The 22024-nt window shown below is 33.6% G+C and overlaps 1 protein-coding gene, 1 long non-coding RNA gene, 1 other non-coding gene and 1 pseudogene across 11 annotated transcripts; all 4 read left to right on the forward strand.

Annotated features, from left to right (window-relative positions):
- Positions 1–1195: 1195 nt before the first annotated feature.
- On the forward strand, positions 1196–8037 carry LOC146900857 (uncharacterized). Of its 9 annotated transcripts, none has more exons than XR_015022119.1 (12): positions 1196–1297; positions 1680–1754; positions 2229–2412; positions 3548–4202; positions 4512–4610; positions 4693–4782; positions 5118–5190; positions 5307–5342; positions 5711–5836; positions 6600–6741; positions 6845–6996; positions 7376–8037. It is a non-coding gene; the product is annotated as an uncharacterized LOC146900857 (long non-coding RNA). The 9 variants fall into 9 exon arrangements; XR_015022120.1 differs by having other exon boundaries at positions 4524–4610; XR_015022125.1 differs by having other exon boundaries at positions 4524–4610; positions 6665–6741.
- Positions 8038–8906: 869 nt separating this feature from the next.
- LOC146900858 (uncharacterized) lies at positions 8907–10208 on the forward strand (annotated as a pseudogene).
- Positions 10209–10569: 361 nt separating this feature from the next.
- LOC146900859 (uncharacterized) lies at positions 10570–13917 on the forward strand. The gene is made up of 4 exons (XM_085737854.1): positions 10570–11539; positions 11643–11681; positions 13295–13394; positions 13642–13917. The coding sequence occupies exons 1-4, from the start codon at positions 10643–10645 to the stop codon at positions 13668–13670; spliced, it is 1065 nt and encodes a 354-aa protein (XP_085593980.1). The 5' UTR covers positions 10570–10642; the 3' UTR covers positions 13671–13917.
- Positions 13918–14039: 122 nt separating this feature from the next.
- On the forward strand, positions 14040–14113 carry TRNAK-CUU (transfer RNA lysine (anticodon CUU)). Its single transcript has one exon. It is a non-coding gene; the product is annotated as a tRNA-Lys (tRNA).
- Positions 14114–22024: the final 7911 nt, after the last annotated feature.

Below are 22024 nucleotides of genomic sequence, written 5' to 3' on the forward strand. Positions count from 1 at the left end.
CAACATCAAATGCGTTCATTGCTTCTATATACAGAGACTAAACAATGTAACTTTGTATTTGAATATGCAAAAGAAAATGGAATTGATATTATTAGTAAATTTGTGTTAGAAACTAAAATGATAATGACATGACTCTCCAATTGGTATGACTAACCAATCATAATCGAACTCATTTTAGTCACAACTCACAATATCCTCCTATGATGACATGAATAAAAAAAAGTTATGAGTGAAGAAATGGCTAAAACGAAATTAGTATATATAGAAAAATATACCATAAGAAATGCAATTGTAATTTGTTAAAATTTGAATGCAATACAAAATTAGTGGGTTATGAAATAATTGTCTTTTGAATATGCTAGTGTACCTGGAAAGATTCTAGAGATGGTTAGTGAGATCTGTTTTGCCTGTTTAAATATGTTTGACCATATTTAGTTTTCAAATTGGAAAAGAATCAAATGATTTTAATTGTATTGATGTTCAAATTAAATCATAAAAAAAATGCTTTTTGAAGTAATAAGAACGTGTTACTATGCTCTATAATGCAAATTTTCAAATGACCATTTTTAAGCAATTAATGATAGCAAGCTAGACATCCTGCCACGTGTACTTTTCATTTTGAAGTTAGGCAAATATATATAATAAAGAAGACTAAATCAATTTATTGAGATTAGTTTTTCGACATATCAATTCATTAAAAATATTCAATCAACCTAAGGTATCTAAACTCTAACATCTTGATTCTATATCAAATACAAAACATTGTCTTGACTAAAAATTATATTGTTGATGTTGAACGTCTTGAAGTCGTAGAATGTAGACACATGCTCTCCAATGGGACCCTGAGAAAGTAGCATCAACAATTAACAATTAGATACAAATAAAAAAGAAAATCAACCCTATAATCTACAACCAAATGATTACACTTCTATGCTTTTAAAACACATAAAATACTTGTTATTACAAAAAAAAAAATTATGGGGGAAGAGACACATGAAAATAATGAAAAACAAATTGTCTATATATTGGGGAAAAATCAAGGCATGATCAATTTTGATTGGTTGACGAAAACTAAATGAGTCATGACCCATGGTTCATCTTGATTGGCTAATAAAAAAATGAATGAGTCATAATAATTTAATTTGATTGGATGATAAGAAAACATTAAATGATATGAAGAATGTGAAGATGCCACACGCTTCAAATAAATTAAGGCAAATGTTTATAATAAAGATATGAATTTCAAACTCAGTGATCATTAACTATGCACACTACTCAATAAGCCTTCACTAATCAGGTTTTTCATCTCCTCAAAGGACGAATTAATACTCACAGCAGCCTATTTTCATTTTCTTGAATGCAGCTACGATTTCTATCCATCTTCTCCATAGTTTTCTATCCCTCTGCATATTTCATTTCCTTGAATCGAAGACATAAATCTCCATTTCCATACCCTTTTCTTACTACATCGAATATATGCTAAAACCCCATCCATTTCTCCACAATCACTCACTGAATCCATTCAATTTTTCAATTTTCATTTCAATTTTGTGATTTCCTTTATCAATTCAGTATTACGATTACTATTAATTGGTATTTCTGTTTTCAATCACTTTTTCACAATCACTCACCGAATTTAATTAAGTAATCACTTTGAATTTTATGTTTTTTTCTTACAGTTTTAGACATGCACACCACATGTTTGATAAAATGTTTTAGTGAGCAATTAGATCTCCAAAGCTTTCTCTGACCACGTAAGCTTTCACTTTTTTTTTATTTTATAATATTTTTGCTTTTATATTTTATATTGGTATTGCAAAGTGAAGATTTCTGAATTAATTTATTAATCAATTTGAATTTTAAGTTGTTCTCTTTCAGTTTTAGATATGCATACCATGTTTCTGATAAAATGTTGTAGTGGAACGGGAAACTTTCTCACTAAAGATAGTCCTCTCTATCGAGTAAGCTTTCATTTTTAATAATATTTTTGCTTTGGTTTTATCTTAATAAAAAATCCAATAGGATATGAGACTTGGAATGAGAGTTGTATTGATAATGTTTTCTTTTCTTTTAAGTGACATTTAGATTGATGCTTCCCTCTTTGGAGTATATGTTTGTGTGTCATTGTTGACTATTGTGCAAGTAAAGTGATATTGGAGTGGTTGATATCTCTATATAAATAGTCCATGATCATCGCTTTCATTCTTACTATTATGTTTTATTTTCAGAGACTAAAGAATAGGGGTTTCCCATTCATATTGATCACCATTTATAGCAGACCTCTTTTACTCTACTGCCTTTAGATTAGCGACTGCATACTCTCTTTCTCACTCGATAACCCAAAATCAGATCAAGACATGGATCGCATTGCGTTGTTACATGACACTTCAGTTGCACTTCACAGTCTGAAAGGTATATGATGGTTTACTTTCTGTGTTTTTAATAGTCAGGTAGCATAATCAGTTCTGTTATTGTGCTAAAAAATTGTTTTATAACATCTGCTATCTGAATGGCGTTATTGTGCTAGAATATGACTGCTATCTGGATAACCGATAACAACTATATTTCTCCATTGAATTGATGGAAGGGATTTACAAAGGTACTAACATATCAAGAGCACTAATTAATTAGGCCGTCTAAATTGCTCTTGGACATTGTGAATCGATAGATAGAACAGCAGGTATAGCTGTATTATAATTACTTTCATCTTGATCAATGTGAACTTTTAATAGTTAGTTAGAGGTGTCGGACATGAGCTTAGTGTTTGCCAAAAGTTCCGTCTATGCAAAGGCTAGCTGCCCTATGACAGATAGATCATTTAATGTAAAGGCTAGCTAGCATTCTAACTTATTACACTATATAAGGACAAGGCACAAGCGAAGATGCATTCCATTCCATAACAGTAAACTTTTGATACCAAACAGCAAGATAGAACTAAAAATGAGATCAATACACTTTGGTTTACTTGCAGCTTCACTAAAGTCACTGAATAGTTGTGCTAACAGCAGCTTCACTAACTTTTTCTCTTTGTTTGTGCTATTGGCAAGCTAACATGTTCTTCATATCAGCAAATTGGCATCAACATCCCTCCTTTGTTTAGGCCGAAATCCTTTAAGAGTTACACATCAGCTCTCTTGCTTATTAATCGTTATGGTTCACACTTCTCCTATGCATAAATCCAACAAAAGATGTCTAAATACATCTTTAATTGATGGCATTGGCATGGATTAAATTTATCTTTGTTGATCGTTTGTTGCTTAAATTTATATAGCACAATAGTTTTTCTTTGTGTTCTAATTTTTTTTATTTCCCAATTCATGGAAACTGTTCAGCATAATCTTTCTTTTGTCTTGCATGTAATTTCAGATAATTAAGTGTTAGTATCAACTCAGTTTTAAGTAAGATTGCATCAGGCTATTCTTATGGCGTTGTTCTTTGAACATGAATTATAGTAAAGCATTAGAAATTATATATGAACATGAATTATTAAGTTATGGTACCAAATTTGAAGCTATGAATTATTTAATTGTTCTACTCTTTTTTTTAGTGCAAGGGAAAGCTATACCTGCTTTGCTTGATTTGCAAGAGAAATCGGAATGCAAGTTGCTCCCAACAAAATTAATAATCACACGTTTATGAAGGAGTTAAAAGCTTCTCATGTTAACAGCTTAGTGAGAAATGTTTTATGTAACAAGAGTCAAAATTTTACATAGCTTTTAGTTTTGCTTCTGTTTTTTTCCATGTTTGGCAAGTGTATTTATTGATCTAAACTACTCTTCTCTTCCAACCAACTGCTACTACTTCTTCCTTTTCCTATAAACTTTCTTCTTTTATCACAAATTTCTTCTTAATTTCATTTTTTTTTCAAATCTCATGCTCTCTTTTTTAATCCCTGCAAAATATCAATCGATTTGGGGTTAAGTGGGTGAACATTCAGAGAAAAAATTGCGTGATTTTACCCTCTTTATGAGTATGTTTATGAGTTTCCATGGCTATGACAGTTAAGGAATATTTTAGTTTCTGATGGTAATATTTTCAGAACAAGAGGGTTGTTTATTTTTCATCGGAATCGTATATTTTTGTTTGATTTTGAAATTGTGAATTTATCTGATATCAAATTTAATTTTGTAGTTTGATGTTTGGTTATAGTGTTGTTTGACTGCAGCAAAAGAGAGTATCAGATAGGGGACGTCATTTGTGTGGTATGCAATAGTGATAAGATTATTAGGAATGAGTAAAATCAAGCTACTGCTTTGCATTAAGATTATTACTTATAAAATCACGCACATTTAAGATATTTGATTGCATTGTGTAGTTATACCATGAGACATGGTTGTTCTCCCTTTCAAGTGATTTTCATCTTCCAAGTTCCAAGTATACTGTGTTTTGATAGTGTGTTTTTTGTGTTACTTGACTTTAGTTTTTTTATTTTTATGCATTTGTCTTTTTGGTTTTGGCACTAGCATATGATTCGTTTTGGAAGGAATTGAGAGTTATTAGTACCATTGTAGTTTTTGTTGCAGACTTACAGTTTATTTGACAGTCCATAATTGAGGAGGCTCAACAGGCTATAATCATATCAGTGTTAAAGGTGATGGATAGATACAGTGGTGAGTTTCCTAAATGTTGTTTACGAGTCAATTTATTAATATTGGTAGCAAACTGAGCATTGCTTGATATATGACAATGCAGTCCAGTGAAATTACGGCAAAAACGGCATTGTAGTTGCTCTCACTCACACATGTATTCAATGGAAATGCTCCCCCTGTTCAAGCTATGAAGGTAGAGTTTAGGCAGTCATAAAGTTTTATTTATGTGCCTTTGAAATTGCAGACCCAAAGCATGATGTGCCTTGGAGTTTAGGCAGTCATACAATTTTTTTTGTTCTTACTGATTTGGATTTTTTTCTTCGTAGTTAATTTGTTTTTTGTTTTTGGGGAATTTATATATGTGTAGTTCCTTTTTAGAATTTATCAACCATTCAAGGTTTCTCCTTCTTCATTTTTTACAATTTAATAAAGCTTTGAGGCCATTGCCATTTTGCTTTCATCTTTCATTCATAATGATTTGAGTCTATAGAAGTGTCTGCTATTTTTACTGATTTGAATTCATTGTAGATGAAAGCTGGATATTCTTCAACATTTTTCTTTGGCCTCTACTGTGGTTTTGTATCCGATTCTGCAGTTAAAGGTTATGCTTCATAAAGTTTGCTCTTATGTATCAGAAACTATGTTTTGTTTGACTCGATTTTCTAACTCTTCTCTCATTTCTTTTCTTTTGTTCTTCTTTTACTCTGTTTGTTTCAGGTATTCCAATTTTATGTCCATAATATAGTATGTGAGGTAAGTTTCATTTCTTTTTCCTTATTATTTTATTAATTTTGTTCCATCGAATATCTCTTTTAGAGATTAGCGTCACTTTTTCATGTTAAAAAAGTAATATGATTGAAAAAGACCAGAAATAATGTCCTTTTCTTGATCTACAATGCTATGACTTTCATTCTCAATATTATTTCAATTCTTTTAGTTTTTTTTTTGGCTTTAACAGGTGCATGATAAGTGAAAGGTAGAGTTTTTAAGTTAAATTTGAATTTTAACAGGCTTAACTATGCCTCCTTTTCATAGTTGATCTGTACTAAGCTATTATGCATTTATTATAGATTATTTTGATATTTCTATCCATCGTAGCTAAGTTTTCGAATGTCATACAGTTGAAGAGAGCTTGAAGATGCAATGCAGCTAAAGGAAGAGATGTGTTCAGTGAAAACCTTCCAGTGATGAACTTTTGGCTGTTTCAAGTATTATAAAATCATTTAACAGCATTTTCTGACAATGTGGTGAGCTATCTTTATTTGACCTGTTTATGATATTCTATGTTTTGGCTGCCATATTCTCCTTACAGTATCTGTTTTAGTCCCTATTATCTTTATGTTGCATGGTTTGGGTGCATGGTTCCTTTTTGCTTGGGCTGGTGTAGTTCTTTACGATTGTTTTGGCCATTATTGTTCCCCGTTATCATACCAATTTTCATAGCAATTGATTTAAATCGTTGACTATTTTCTTATTATATTAGTGTGATTCAAGTTAAGTTGCACATGTTTTTTCTTATCAAGAAAACAAACCTTTTTTAAGAAAATTTTCAACATTGTTTTTTTTTTTTTGAAGGATTTTAACATTGTTATTAGGTTAACTTATCCTAATTTAAATTTTAATTGACTATGAAAGTTAACATAGTTTGGTTGACTATATTAAGTAACATTAGCTGTTAAAAGATGTGCTATTCAAACTACTACCATCGCACTTTAATTCTTAATTCATCACACCATATGGTCTTTTAATATTGAATGAACCTACTAATATGTAAAAATAAACCTCTGTATTGACAGAGTTGAATTCATTAACCATGTTGATGTGCTCAAGGTGATAAGTTAGTTTGATAGCATCATACCCTTACCTATATTCATAAATGCGCAGCCAAATCAATGTGATAGTGTACTAAGATGACATAGGCATGTAAATTTAATACACACCTTTGGGACCTCACAATTTAATTCTTGGTTTTTGTGTTTCTGAATGTTATGTTCATGCGCATGTATTAAGACCCCTATGCCATTCCTTTAAATTGGTGATACTGTTTGGTTTGTTTGGCCATTGTCTCAAGTTAGTTTACCTGCATACTAAAGTGCAGTAGAGAACCTTTGGTATCTTGAGCTCTTTTGAAGCGCATCCATGGCAAGCAAAGGTCTGTTTTTGTATACACTTACATTTTTATGTTTCCCTTTCATATTCCTACTATAACGAATATATTACTTCTGTCTAAATATTATTTTACTTTTGATTTGTAGTAAAAGCTTCAACGATCTCAAAATTTGCAAACATTGTTGGCAGAAAGATTGACTTTCAAATTCAGGGTCGTGTGATTAATCTCTGGACTACTCCGGACCATTTCAATCCAAATGAAGTTGGCAGTATGCATATGATCTTGCTTGATGATCAGGTAATTTATGAGCTTTTTCAGTTGATAATAGGTATTATAGATCGTTCCACGTATGGGTTTTCTTAACAAAGAATAAGCATATAGGTTTCTGTTTTAATGCAATAATAGGAGCATAAAGAATGAAAGAATGAGTAAATATTTCTGTTTTAATAGCATGCACTGTGGTTTTAAGTATAATAATGAAAGGCCTGTAAAAATGCGGTTTCTATCATCTAAAATTATCAGCTGAAAAGAAGCAATCAAGAAAGAACATAAGAAATTATTTGTCTATTCGGCGTGGCAGTATGTTCTTATAGTTTCTTCAATGTATATTTTAAACTCGATATCATGCAATTTTGATGTTTTTTTTTTTTTGAAACTTCTCATTTTATTTATGCAGAACTAGGTGTAAGAAACACCATAGAACGCCAAAAAAACGAATACAAATGAGCCGCACAAACGCGGAAACAGCTTGACCACCTAACTGCTGCTGTAACAACTAAAATGCCATAGCAGATGGCCAAGAAAATGATACCAAACAGCTCTAAAAGATTTGGACCAACTGTTATGCTTCATTTTAATTTTGGAGGCTCTTGAAGGAAGTGATTCAAGCAACAAGGGAGAGGCTGTTGCAGCAACTGATACTCCAGCAAGCAAACCGCTGGGAAAAAGGCCAGTTGAGAGTGTCGAAGGGCTGGATGCAATCACCATTGAGTTTGGAGAAGGCTCTGCTACTAAAGAGCCGAAGATGGTTTGCGTCAAGACTGAAGATTTGAACTGAAGCAACATCAGTTGCGTGAAGATCAATGGTGTGTTATGTCTGATGGTTGTGTTGTACTTTTTTATTTACTTATGTTTGTCGTTTCGTTGTGTTTGTCTTTCCATATGTAATATGAACCATGTAGTGCCTTTAGTTGGTCCCTTTTGAACCAGCCTTTTGGTGTAAGTTATGTGCGTTTTCAGGATTCGTCTTTGAATTGCTTCATTGTTCAGTTTATGTGGATTTAATTTATCATTGCAGTGTTTTATAAATTATATTAACCATCCTCATTATCCTACCTATAACTATGTGTGTTTTATCAAGATTACAATGTATTTTGCTTATTTTGGTTTATACATGTTATAAAAGGCCTTAATTTTTTTTTTCGATTATAAAAGGCTTCAATATTATCACTGAGTATAGTGCTCTTTTATCTAAGACGAACGATGGTTGCCGGGCTTCCATGAGGCATTCAAGATTAACGCTGCTACAGCTAAGTTCCTGGCAGGTGTTTCGGAAAAGTGCAAAATGATAATTCTAGAACTGTGACAGAACACAACTGAAAGTATAGACTGGCGACAATCAATGAAGTGCTTTTGGTTTTTCCCAGCCAATCCTTTCCGTCAATAAGATTTGCTGTTAAAATCATTACCTTAATATCTAAAAACAAATATACAGCTTAACTCTAAGCTCTTTGCACTTTTTAATCTTCCAAAATATAGAAAAAATATTAGGCGAAAAAACAAAAAGTCCAATTTAATTAATTTTTTTTAAAAAAAAGATAGAGGTAGAGAAGAATACCTCCTGACCTTTCTCTTTGTTTTCATTTACAAGAAGCTTTATTTGTATTTACTATTTGTGCCTCATGAAGTTCCAATACTTTGCTGGGTAGTTGCCTAACATTACCGTTATTTGTCCTCGTGAGCTTAACTCAGTTGGTATGGACAATGCATAATATATGCAAGGTCCGGGGTTCGAACCCTGGTCACCACCAAAAAAAGAAGAAAAAAAAACATTACCGTTATTTATTTGCCTATAAATTGTTTTAGTTTTGAATCAATTTGTCACATAGTTTTTCAACCTATACATTCAAATAAAAATATCAACCCACATTTCATCTTCTCTTATCCCTAAAAAAAATAATTCTTCTCAAAGTCTTTCAAATTTTATTATGGATCCAAACACCGACTTTGATACAATTTGGAACTAAATCATTGATGATTGTTTTGATGACAACACTGAAGAAGAGTTCTTGAGGGTATTTCGCGAGATGCAACAAGACAACAATCCCACTAGGTGCAGACGAAGAAGAACAATCATTGATGGAAGTCGTGAAGAAGGGCATAATCGATTGTTTAATGATTATTTCTCTAAAAATCCAGTATACACAAGCTCAATTTCGACGAAGGTTCCGAATGCAAAGACATGTGTTCCTCAGAATTGTAGAAGCCCTTGGAATTCAAGATGAATATTTCAGAATATTTCGGAAGGGTTGATGCAGTTGGAAGAAGGGGCCTTTCACCATTGCAAAAGTGCACTGCTGCTATTCGTATTTTGGCATATGTTTCACCGACTGACAGTGTAGATGAGTATGTTTGAATTGGTGAAAGCACTGCAGTGGAGTGCTTAGAGAGATTTGTAACAGGTATAAATGCAGTATTTGGGGATGAGTATTTGAGAAGGCCTAACAACCAAGACCAAGAATGCCTTCTACAACTAGTAGAGGCATGCGACTTTCGTGGTATGTTAGGTTCCATTGATTGTATGCACTGGGAATGGAAAAATTGTCCAGTTGCGTGGAAAGGTCAATATTGTCAGGTGATCATGGAAAACCCACAATCATGCTTGAAGTTGTGGCATCCCAAGACTTATGGATTTGACATGCATTTTTTGGCGTTGTTGGTTCTAACAATGACATTAACGTGTTAAACTAATCTAATGTGTTTAACGATGTTCTGTCGGGAGAGCTCCGACATTACAATACGCTGTGAATAGAACCACATATAATATGGAGTATTATCTAGCAGATGGCATCTATCCCGAATGGGCTACATTTGTTAAGACTATCCCAATGCTGCAAGGAGAAAAAAGGAAGTTATTTGCCCAAAAACAAGAATCGACAGGAAAGGACATGGAACAGACATTTGAAGTGCTTCAATCTCGATTTACGATTATAAGTGGTCCGGCCCGTGCTTGGCACATGGCTACAATCAAACACATAATCTATGCATGCATCATATTGCATGATGTGATCGTTGAAGATGAACGGCACACATATGATGGTAATTTTGAGTATGATAACGTAAACAATGACATCGCCGCAACTAAAGTATCCAATGGTCCTCATCCTGATTTCGCCACATACTTGCAAAGGAGAGCACATGCTCGTGAAAGAGAAAAACATCGACAATTGCAAGGAGATTTGTTGGAACATATTTGGTCACGTTTCAGACATGATAATAATGAAAATTAATTTTTCACGTTTTTATGTATTAACTTGTTCTTAATAAATTATGTACTTCTTTTCATAATTAGATAATATATGTATTTTTTTCATTAATATTTTTTAAAAATAATATAAAAATAAGTATTTTAACTTAAAATATTGAAATAAATAAAAATATGTGGGGTCAATTGTAAGACCTTATAATGTATGTAAGTTAAGAATGCAAATATTGTTCTTTGCATTGGAGTAAAAATGAAAGAATGTTGGCAGCTTTGGACCCAACAAGAACATAAATACTCTCAAGGGTAATTTTGGAATAAAAAGTAGGCTACGCCTACATCAAACCAAAAGTTTTCCATCGCTATTAATAGTTACAGATTTATCCCAGAAAAAAGAACCACACAACACGCAGATTTACAAACCCTCCTCCACCGCCAGCCGCCGCTAATTCCAGTTTGACAATGGTTCATTCGGCAAATCGTGACGCCATACTCCAAATCGAAAGTCGTATCGATAAATTAATGGAAGATCCAACCAACAATGAACAAGGTATTCGTGAGTTGAAGAGTCTTCGTGAAATTCTTCTTAATCTTAACAAAGAAGATGTCGAATCCACGCAAAACCTTACAAACCCTCCTCCACCGCCGGCCGCCGCTAATTCCAGTTCGACAATGGTTGATTTTTCTAAGAGCGACGTCATAGACATAATCGAAAGTCGTATCGATCGTATCGATGAACTACAGGCATATCCATCCAACAGGGAACACATTATTAGTGAGTTGGAGAATCTTATTAAAATTCTTACAAACCCTCATCCACGACGGCCGGCCGCCGCTAATTCCATTTTGACAATGGTTGATTCGGCAAATCGCGACGCCATACTCCAAATCGAAAGTCGTATCGATAAACTAAAGGAGGATCCAACCACCAACAAAGAAGTTATTCGTGAGTTGGAGAGGCTTAGTGACATTTTTTTTCGTCTTTACAAAGAAGATGTCGACGTAGAAAGAAGAAAAACGATGATTTTCGACGAAGAAGCCTTTGAAAAGATGATTGAGAAAACTTGTGTCGTTGATACTATTGTCAACTTGCTTTCCTTTGCTTCTCCAGAACATAGTTTGTTTAATCCAGATATGCTTTTTATCCTTCCTGATGGTGATCCGATGCTTCTTCTTACTAAAGATGATTTGGACTCTATTCATCAATTTGTTTCGAAACCTGATGATTGCAGAGATCTGCATATTATGCGTGCCATTTCGTCATTCTGTATCAATGCTAAGTCGTGGCTTGAACGCAATCCTGGTGTTAATGATTTGAGTGTCAGCTTGAATAAGATCATTCATGCAATCGACAATGCTGTATAATATAATGCTTTATTTTATTTTATTTTGTTGCTTTGCCTTTGCTGGATTGGATATACTATTTTCAATGAGGTTAATATTAATTTGCATGTTTTTTCAGGAGGATAAACTCAAGAAAGATGCCGCCGCCAACTTTGAAGTAAGTCCTCAATTAGTTTGGTGTTTGGTTTTTAAGAATTTTAAATTTGGTTAAAATTAGTTATATTACCTTGGTTATTGGTACTGTTATGGGCTGGTGTGTGTTAGGAACCCGATTCACACAGTTGCAATTTACAGGGAAAAAATAGATCGACAATGGAAAACAAGAGTGTGTTATTTATGAAATTAAAAGATAAATGTAAACAGATGAATATCCGGTGCCCACAGAGCAAAGCTCCTACAGTGGCAAGACACCCTCCCACTCTTTCCTCACATCCTTATAGAACAAAACACATCACTCAATCCATATGCTCCCTCACTCCCTGCCACATAATGGGTTTGGACAGAAGATTTGCTGCTAATTTACTATTTGGGCCCAGATTCTCCTTTATGGCCCAGATTCTATTTTGACCAATGATTCTCCCTCACTCAAACCATGGCACTCAATCCAATGGCCCTACCTACATGTCATTACCTGTGTAGGTGGCATTAGTCTTCGTACTCCAGGTTTGAGAAACAGACACATTAGAGCTAATGGGCCAGACACATCAACGTGCGAATTTCCAAATTTGCCCCTTGTCCTCCTTTTCTCACGAAAGTCAAATCTGTAGTTGAGTAAGGTGTTGGACCCACCGTGCCAAATACCCATGCTCCACTCCCCTCTTTCTCCAACAAGGGAAATGTTTCGACGTTCTCGCGGGAAGATTAATCAATACAATCCATACAATAAATTTGAATATCTCAACATATAAGTTTAGTTGCTAATTGCTATTGTTGATTTGGATTCTCTTTATTAATGTGGGTTTTGTATCTTGTGAGTTTAGTTAGGACTTCAAAACAACAGGGAATAAGAATTATAGGGAATAAGAATTGTAAGTATGTAAATTGTCAACTAGAGTTTATAGGTGCTTTGTCTTGCTTCACCTTTTATTTCTGTTTTCCATGTTGAAGAGGGGATTGCAGCTCTTTCATTATATCCTGAGCTGTTATTTTGTCGATGTTTGCTCACTACTCCTTGTTCTCTTTATTTGTGTTTGGTTGATATATGACATGAGGGATGGGTATTAGAATTAATAGATCTCCATGAATCAAAATCGTCCCCAGACATGTTTTTGATTGATACTTGGACTAAATTTTGAGGGAGAAAATGGTCCTTTAATTGCATTCTGTTATGTTTATTGAGGCGTAAAGTGGTTGGATAGCTTGATAAAAGAGGGTTGGCTTAATTCAAACATGTTTTATTACTTGACATGAGAGCAGAAGTTAACAATTATATCTAAGTCATTTACATTGTTGTGGGCTACATATGAAATGACACAATATTATATAGTTTAGAATATGCACTGTTTGGTTTCATGTAATGCACTAATGTGTTGGTAGGTGTCATTAAACATGCTAGCGGGTTCATGTTCTAGCATTTGGAATGTTGTCTCGTTGTATTGGAAGAAATCTTGCGTCCGTGGCTAGGACACTTTTGTACTCATGCTATAGTTTAGATTGTTTTCTAGTTTGTCTTAGTGCTTAGTGTAACATCTATTGTAATACTCTATCTATACAATGTATACTATTATGTAGATTATTTTGAATGAGTTTAATATTTGCATGTTTTTTCAGACACCGGAAATGGAAAGGGAAAAACTCTCTGCCAACTATGGCCAGCAATCTAATAGTCGAGACAGAAAACGAAAGTCTGATGAACAACAAGAAAAACTCTGTAAGGATTTTGTTATTTTTTTCTCTTCTTCTTTTGAAGTCAATGGTTCATGACTTTAATGTCATCTGTCAATGTGTCTGCGATATGTTTTTATACATATGTTAGCCCACATGGATGCATGTGCTTGTTGGCTAGTCTTACAAGGAAAAACTGCAACTTTTAACATCAAGCAAGCATTTTAATTGTTCAGAGTTAAGGATGTACAAAACCAAAGAATAATGTTTGGTAATTGATTAAAATGCAATAGGTTCTGATGGGTTTGCCGTTGGAGCATGATGATGAAGATGCTAGAGCAAAAGGTGATGATGTTGTGATGCTGGAGTAAAATGTGAGAGGTTAGAGCCAAATGAAGGAGTTTGTTCACTCGTGTTCTATCAATTGCCCAACTTTGAACTCAAAACAGCTCTTGTCTATCCTAATTGTAGTACTAGTGTGGACGTTATTTAATAACTAAAACCATGTCATAATAAAAATATCAGTGTACTATGTATCACCTTTCTCAATACTACCAGCTATTTTGAAAGGTAGTAGCATTTTAATAGTCGAGAATTTCATAGGTATTATCTGGAGGTATCACAACAATAACACTGATTAATATTAATTTAATACAAGTAAGATTTGATATTTGTAAAATATCTGCAACAAGCTGGAATAGCTCAGTTGGTTAGAGTGTGTGGCCCTTAACCACAAGGTTGGAGATTCAACCCTTCCTTCTAGCGTTTTTCATTATTTTCCTTTCTGCATATTTCATACGTACTTTAAAAGCGTAACGTTATTAGTTGGAGCAGAAAAGTCGTTACACTTTTCTTAGTACATACCACCTTTCTTAGCACATTAACTACCAGCTATTAGTTGTAACGTTACACTTCTCTCCAACTATTTTAGTTAAATTTGTTTTTGCTTTGTTTGCCTTCTTTAAATAAAATAATCTTAAATTTATAAAAGGAAAGCAGTGCTGCAGGCAAAATCTTAAAAAACCCTAGGCAACCTCTTCCCCATTTAACCAGCAAATTCACTAGAACGCCGACCTGTGCACCGCACGAGTCATGTCGACTAAAACAACTTGCAAAGTGATATACCATATATAAATAAATGTGATTGTTAGATTACTGCGCAGAAGTACTCTTGTCAGCCCTATTGTATTTAATTTTGAAGTTAACAATAAGCCAAGCTCCTTAAAAAAAAAAAATAAGCCAACCATCTGGCCGCCACTTTGTAGTCTAAGGGAGTGGATCCTCTCCGGTGGAGATCCCTCCTGTTTTCTGTAGTGCCCTACTATCCACCTTTAATTATACTCTCTTATTTATTTTTTGATATTACAACACATTATCTCACCTATTTAATGAAGTGCTTGGATTACACATGAGAGAAAACCATATAAGACAATCTCCTTCCATAGTCTAAACCATGCAAATATGATAAGTCAATATGGCGTGAAATAAACTGCCATGGTTTTTTTTTTTTAAATCACATTTTCCTATACATCCTAAAATTAACTTTTATGTTTAGATGGTTATACTCCATTGTTGAAGAAATATTGCTCTATATACTACTTATAGGAATATATCTAGGAATATATCTATCGAGATTTTTTTTTTACAGGGAAAGCAGATTGAGCAAATATATTCATTGATATTATAATTGTTGTAGTGTATGTTAGTGAATAGAACTAATATGTTTTAAGTTAATGAAAACATACTTTTCATTAGCATTTATAAACTCAAAAAAATAATTAAATATGATAACTTTAACAATAGATATTCATTGTAGACATAGTCATCTATTTAAAGATGAGTTAACACTGTCAAACGCAAAAACAAACAAAAAGAATGCAATGCTTACATGATAGTTAAACAAAAAGAATGCAATGCTTACATGATAGTTCATAGTCAACGTTGAATAAATTTTAGAAAAATTGCTTAAAACTGATGAAAATAAATATGACACTACATATTTATTTGATTGCTAAGAAAGCAACCACTCTAGTAAGAATTTTGCTCTCCATCCAGCACGTTTTGCTCGCGCCCTGCAAGCCTACCAAAAATGGCCTTGCGCAAGTTAACTTGCGCAAGTGTTAATCATGCGCTACTTAACTAACGCTACGTGAGTTAACTTGCGCAGCGTTAGTTAACTCACGTGGCGTGCTGTCTTAAGCATGCAGACCACCTCATTTCCTCATTTCTCATCTAAAATCCAAAAAAATCTCAAAAATCTCTCTCAAATCACCCAAATCGAAAATTCCTTCAAGTTCAAATCAAACAACACTCTAATAACAAGTAAGTTTTCATGATCAAACTCCATTAACCTTTTATTTTTACATGTTAGATTTTTTTTCTTGGATTAGAAATTTTTTAGATGTAGAGTTTGTTTAAATTTTGGTGTTTTTGGTAAGAAATCATACAATGTTAGGATGTAAATGACTTGTGTTGCTTAAATGTTTAGATGTTTGCATGTTTATGTTGTAGTTTTGAGATTTATTTAGAGATTTTTTTTAGGATTAGGGTTTGTTTAAATTTTGATTATTTTTGCAAGATATGCTACAATGTTACATGCAAATGAGTAATATTGCTTAATTATTTAGATGTTTACATGTTCATGTTGTAGTTATCATTTTTAGGGTTTATGTATAATATGCACACCAAGTGTTTGATTAAATGTTTGAATGAGTTTTTCATTGATTATTTTTAATTTCTATGTGTGTAGATTTGAAACAATGACCGGGTGGATCGACGTTCATGCAACATTCAACGGCGGAGAACCTCAGAGGTTGAAGGTTCGGTGCCTTGATGTAACGTTAAGAGATCTCAGGGATCAACTGAATGAATTCAACCAAGGAGTCAACCCAAGAGACACAAGGAGGGTGCAAAATGTTCGGTATAAACGTCCAAAGCTCGACGAGGGGAGCGTATCATTCACTTGGGTGGAGTTAAAGAACGACGAAAACGTGACGAGTATGTTTTGGGAGCACACCAAGTTCCAGTGGATCGATATGCGGGTGACGTTGCTGAGATCAACTGAAGATATCATCAACAACTTGATTCCGCCAGAAGATCGTCATTAGTTAGGGTAAGGTGCATTCAAACTACAACATTTGTCTCACCTCTGAAATGGGGTAATTCAAACTTGCCAAACGGCGAGGACTCAAGCATTTCGCTCAGCGTTCATGTTTTTCCTTTGAAAAGATTAAATTTTTGTTTGGCTGGTTTAGATGAAGGTATTAAGTGTCAAGGAATGGACCTCATTTCGGTGGCACTGGAATACATTCATCTAAATCAAGCCTAACAAAAATTTATTCTTTTCAAAGGAAAGCATGAACGTTGAGCGAAATGCTTGAGTCCTGTTGTTTGGCAAGTTTGAATTTACCCCATTTCAGAGGTAAGACAATTGTTGTAGTTGGAATGCACATTCCAACTACAACAATTGTCTTCCTATGGATGGGGTAATTCAAACTAGTTAAATGGCAGGACACCGACATTCGCCCGGGAGTGTTTTTGTTCCATTCTAAATGTTAATTTTTTGTTGGCTTCGTTTAAATGATGGTATCGAAGTGTCAAGGTCTGGACCTCATTCCGTTGGCACTTAGATACTATCATTTAAAACCAAGACCAACAAGAATTTAACATTTGGAATGGAACAATAATACTTCTGGACGAATGCCGGAGTCCTGCTTTTTAGCTAGTTTGAATTGACCCCATTCAGTGGTAAGATAATTGTTGTAGTTGGAAGGTACATTTCCGAATGTAATGTAATGATAATTGACGTACATGTCTTTTACGTAATGTAATGTAATGATACCACAATGTAATGTAACGTAGATGAAATTATATCTAAATAAAATTGTCTAAGAATTAATGTTGTGTACTTATCAAATTTATTTATTCAATACGCCATTTTTATATGAATTAATGTTGTGTACTTATTATAATTTACTTATTCGATACACAATATTTATTCGAATTCACGCTATCGCAATATTTATTTGAATTCACGCTGTCGCAATATTTATTTGAATTCACGCTGTCGCAATATTTATTTGAATTCACACTCTCACAATATTTATTTGAATTTTATTCAAATTTATTTTACTGACTTTATTCTTCTAATTTATTTTTTTTTATTATAAAAAATATATTGCGTTAATTAAGTCACGCTGCTTGACTTAACTAACACACCTTATAAGTTGTGCGTGACTTAAGTCACGCACATTATAAGCTTTGCGCAAGTTAACTTGTGTAAGTTGGCCGGTTCTAAAAACTGAAGCACAAACGTTTCTTGGACGGTAGTCAATGGTCTTGACTGTTTTTTACACGTTTTCCACTTGTTTTGACCACGTTTTTTGACTCATTAATTGCTATATACCTAATACCCCCTATAAAAACCCTCACATACTTCCTCTTTTCCTCACATTTTCTCATCCCACTCCCCCCCCCCCTTTCTCTTCTTGTTCTTCTTCTGTTTCTTATTAGTTTCTAGGGTGGTTATACAACTTTAGGTATATACCAGTGGCTTATGGGGGAAGTAGTGGTCGGTCCGGTCGGGAAAAGGGCATCTTGATGTCGTTTTCTCCAGGACTGATCACTATTTTCCCCATGAGCTATTGGCATATACCGAAGAGGGTATCAAATAAGTTTTTACCTCAAGAGGGCATAAAAAAAAAGATGTAAAAATCAGTCTTATTTGCGTGACTTAACTCGCGTAGTGCATGACTTAAGTCACACATAAATACAACGTGCGTTAGTTAAGTCACGCTACGTGACTTAACTTGCGCAAGGGCATTTTTGGTAGGCTTGCAGGGTGCGAGCAAAACGTGCAGGGAGAGCAAAATTCCTCTAGTAATGTAATGTAAAGAAGTCCATTGTAGCCCAAAGCATTTGATCCAATCTTCATCATTTTCCCGTTCTACAGCTTTCTTGCTCTACATAAGCTTTTCCAACATCCTCCAAATTTGGTAGTCTTGTTCTCAGGATTAAACTCCAAAAGCATACTCCTAAAATGACCTGAATCATCGATCAAATCTAAATCTTTGCAACCCTTGTGGATGATATCTGCAGTTAATCCGTCATACGTGAAAGTATAATTAAAAAAAAAAGTTCTAGTATAATAGCATGGATAAATATAAACTAAAAGTAACTTATAAGAAACACTAAAAAAAATCAATTATATTATAAGTTCCATTTCATTGCTTACCAACAATCCAGATCTAACATCAGATGAATTCAACCATTTGACGACGAAATACTATAAATTTGTGGGGTCATGGTGGTAAGCAATTGGTGGAATATACCAGCAAATTCAAGTTCACTGTCATGACCATTAATTGAACGATCTGGCCTTAGTAACAATAAAGGAACATATAGGGTCCTTATTAACAATAATCACAAAAAGTCTTGGCAAACACATACGAATGTAATCCGCACCGAATTTCATATTATAAGCATTGTTAAGTTCATTCACACCATGAGTTAAACATAATTTGTCATTCTTCTTATCAACAACGACCTCAAATTGATTGAGTGCAAGATTGTGAGAACAGCTAACACAGCTCCTTCAGTCATGCCTTGATCTGCGCGTATGCTGTCTACATTTTCAACACTGCATTATTAATCTCAATTAACAAAGTTGTCTACAATTCAAATATGTTTTTGCAACTCTTCCATCTAGCATATAAGATCAAACATCAAAATTGTCATTAATCTAAAAATTCAATGAGATTATTGCACAATTGTATATTTATATCCTTGTACAACATTTCAGATTTGATATATAGAAAACAATATATTCTTTATAAGGATCAATCAACATTATATGCCGATATAACTCATAACCAATTTCCTTAGTTAGCATGGGTACTAAGTAAAAAGCATTATATGAGACAACTTAGCATATTACATTGTAAAATGAATTTATTTACAAAAACTAATGGCATAAAACAGGAACAAAATTTCCTACAAAGGGGCATAAAAAATTCAACTGCTCAATACCATTATTAAGATCATTCCAATCACAACAAGTTTTGATTAAAATACTCAGCAACAGCCTAATTCTCAGATTCAGATTTTCTCCCTAAAAATCCTTCAAAATCGTTGAAAAAAACATGAAAGGAAATATGAAATGTGAATAAAAAATCAAAACAACAAAATTCTTAAACTGTGGCAAAAGTTTGTTTATCATATTAACAATTTAAAGATGACAGTTTGAAACAAAAGAAAACATACGAAAAATCCTGAAAAGGAATAGAAAATGCGAACAAAATCTGAAATCAAAATCCCTACTATACTTTAAATACCTTATCATCATCAAAATCCTCCGTGTGCGGTCGATCCCAACTCACATAGCATAACACCCAGATCACAAAAAGAAAGCAAGAAATTTGGTAGAGAAACAAAAAAACAAATGAAAAAAAAACTGAAAACCATGTAATCAAATTGAAGCTTAGGTTCATACTTGCCGTGGATATTGTTGATGGTGGTGTTATTAATGGGGTGAGAGACATTTAAGACCGGAGCATGTAGTGAATTTAAAGAATGAAGATTCGAACTCATTAGTGAAAGATTGCAAGCAAATACAATTGGTAGAAGCAAGGGAACAAAGAGACCAGTGTTCTATTGGCCAAGGCGTCAGGCTACATTGAATAGCACATAAATGGATTAGAACAAATGTGCTAGCACATCTATTCATTGGAAAGCTCTCTTTTGTACATACAACCATGTGTTGCACGGCTTTTAACATTTTTTGTGCTTTGGTGTATGTAGCACAATTTTTTGGAAACAAATTAGAATAAAGAATGGCTTTTTCGATGCTGGAAAGCTCTCTTGTGCTTTGGTGTATTAAATGCCATCATCCACATGCCTTAGATACATGCATCCACAAACTCTAATTGTTGTGGGAGGGAAATTTAGAATTTGAACCTAAAGTGATGATTAGGAAAAGCACTAAGGTGAATTTAATGCTTGGATGATGGAGGGAAAATATTAGGTAAAAATTAGGGTATGATATTGCTTGACCAGACAAGCTTTAGTAAGAAAGATATGGAGGTAAAACCCTAGGGTTTGAAATGGGAAAATGACTTTATTGTCCTTCAGCCCATGCGTCATACCTTGGGAGTCAAGTTGCTTCTTGCTTGAAGGAAAACTATATTGGTAAATGAGCACACGTTTCCTAGGCTTAAGGCTAATGATGCTTGCTGCATTTAACCATACACTTGGCACAAGATTTGGTATGTAGCTTGTGAGATAGAAGCACAAGTTTCCTAACTTTTGCTATAAGTTTCCTATAAATTGTAGACCGTGATTTTGCTTGGGAAAATAAAAATACTTTAACTTTACAGAAAAGGCTATACATGTGGACATCCAAGTTGTAATATATTAATATTATTCATACCAAGAGAGTTTGTCTTAATTGGTTTCATTTTGCTATATATACTGGTTTTGTTGCAATGCATTTCAATCCTTTTCCATTTCCTTCCACTTCTGTGTATTGCTTTGCCATTGAAATATACTCTTTGCCCATAATCTCATTCAACCCAATTTCACAGAAACTATGTACAAAGAGCATAATACCCAAGTTGAAATCTTTCTTTGCTCATAATCTCATTGTGCTTCTATAAACTTAATACTTACCACTGGATTATTTTTTTCTTTATGTTTAGGCCCATCTTTTACTGGTTTAGTATTCAACAAACTCCTTTATTTCACAATGGACTTCTCATATGTTTCCTCTTATTCACTTCCTGCATAATTATTTGAATAGGGAGAAATTATCAGAAAAGCTATTACAAGGGAGAAAAATGTGATAAAAGAGAAACAACAAATATGAAGGAACAAACAGGTATTACAAGAGAGAAAAAATGTGATAAAAGAGAAACAACAGATATGAAGGAACGGGTGAGAGGTTGTTTACTATTGCAAACTATGTTGTTTAACCTATTCATTTGTTGCTTTTCATTTATTCAAAGGTATTGATCAAATTTCTAATATACATCCTTTTATGGTATTCATCATTAAATTTCTATCATCGTCTTCATTTTTGTAGTTGGAAGCCCTCATAAGCAAGACAGCAGCATCACAAATTTTTCCATACAATAAAAGATGCAAACCTATTTGCTTTAATTATGTTTGGATTAAAGTTTGCTAACTTAAACTAACTATATTTTGCAAACATTATAGAAATTGTTTTAACTAACTTTCGAGGCAGAAATTGCAATGATAAAGTTATTGTTCAAACATTAGTTTTGAGGTCTTCAATTGCAATTCAAACACAATATGTCTATGAACACAGACATGAAATTTTACCTGCAAGTACATACTGCATCAAAATACCAGCCTTTTCAAATTCAACCAGTCATGTGAGTAATCTTGACACTCCATAGTGAAATGGTAATGATGCCTCAAACAAAGCTTTATCTTCACACTATAATCGGAGTACTGAAGGTAAAGATAATGAGACATCAATTAGAAAAAGACACGTAGATCGAACTACAGAAATGCAAAGAGATAGTACATATTCAAACATTAAAAAATAGACCAAACTATTCTTAGTTTTGGTGATATGGAAAGACAGAAACTAAGTGTTTAAACACTTCAACAGTATAAAAAGCTATTAGTGCTTATATGTATGGATGGGTAGACGCT

This window comes from Medicago sativa, chromosome 8 (assembly GCF_051527215.1).
Source record: "Medicago sativa cultivar Bolivia chromosome 8, Bolivia_mono, whole genome shotgun sequence".
Taxonomy (NCBI): domain Eukaryota; kingdom Viridiplantae; phylum Streptophyta; class Magnoliopsida; order Fabales; family Fabaceae; genus Medicago; species Medicago sativa.

Coding starts and splice junctions, on each gene's coding strand:
- LOC146900859 (XM_085737854.1), top strand. CDS start 10,643: ATGGTTCATTCGGCAAATCGTGACGCCATACTCCAAATCGAAAGTCGT. Junction 11,540..11,642: donor TTCATGCAATCGACAATGCT/GTATAATATAAT, acceptor ATGTTTTTTCAG/GAGGATAAACTCAAGAAAGA. Junction 11,682..13,294: donor ATGCCGCCGCCAACTTTGAA/GTAAGTCCTCAA, acceptor ATGTTTTTTCAG/ACACCGGAAATGGAAAGGGA.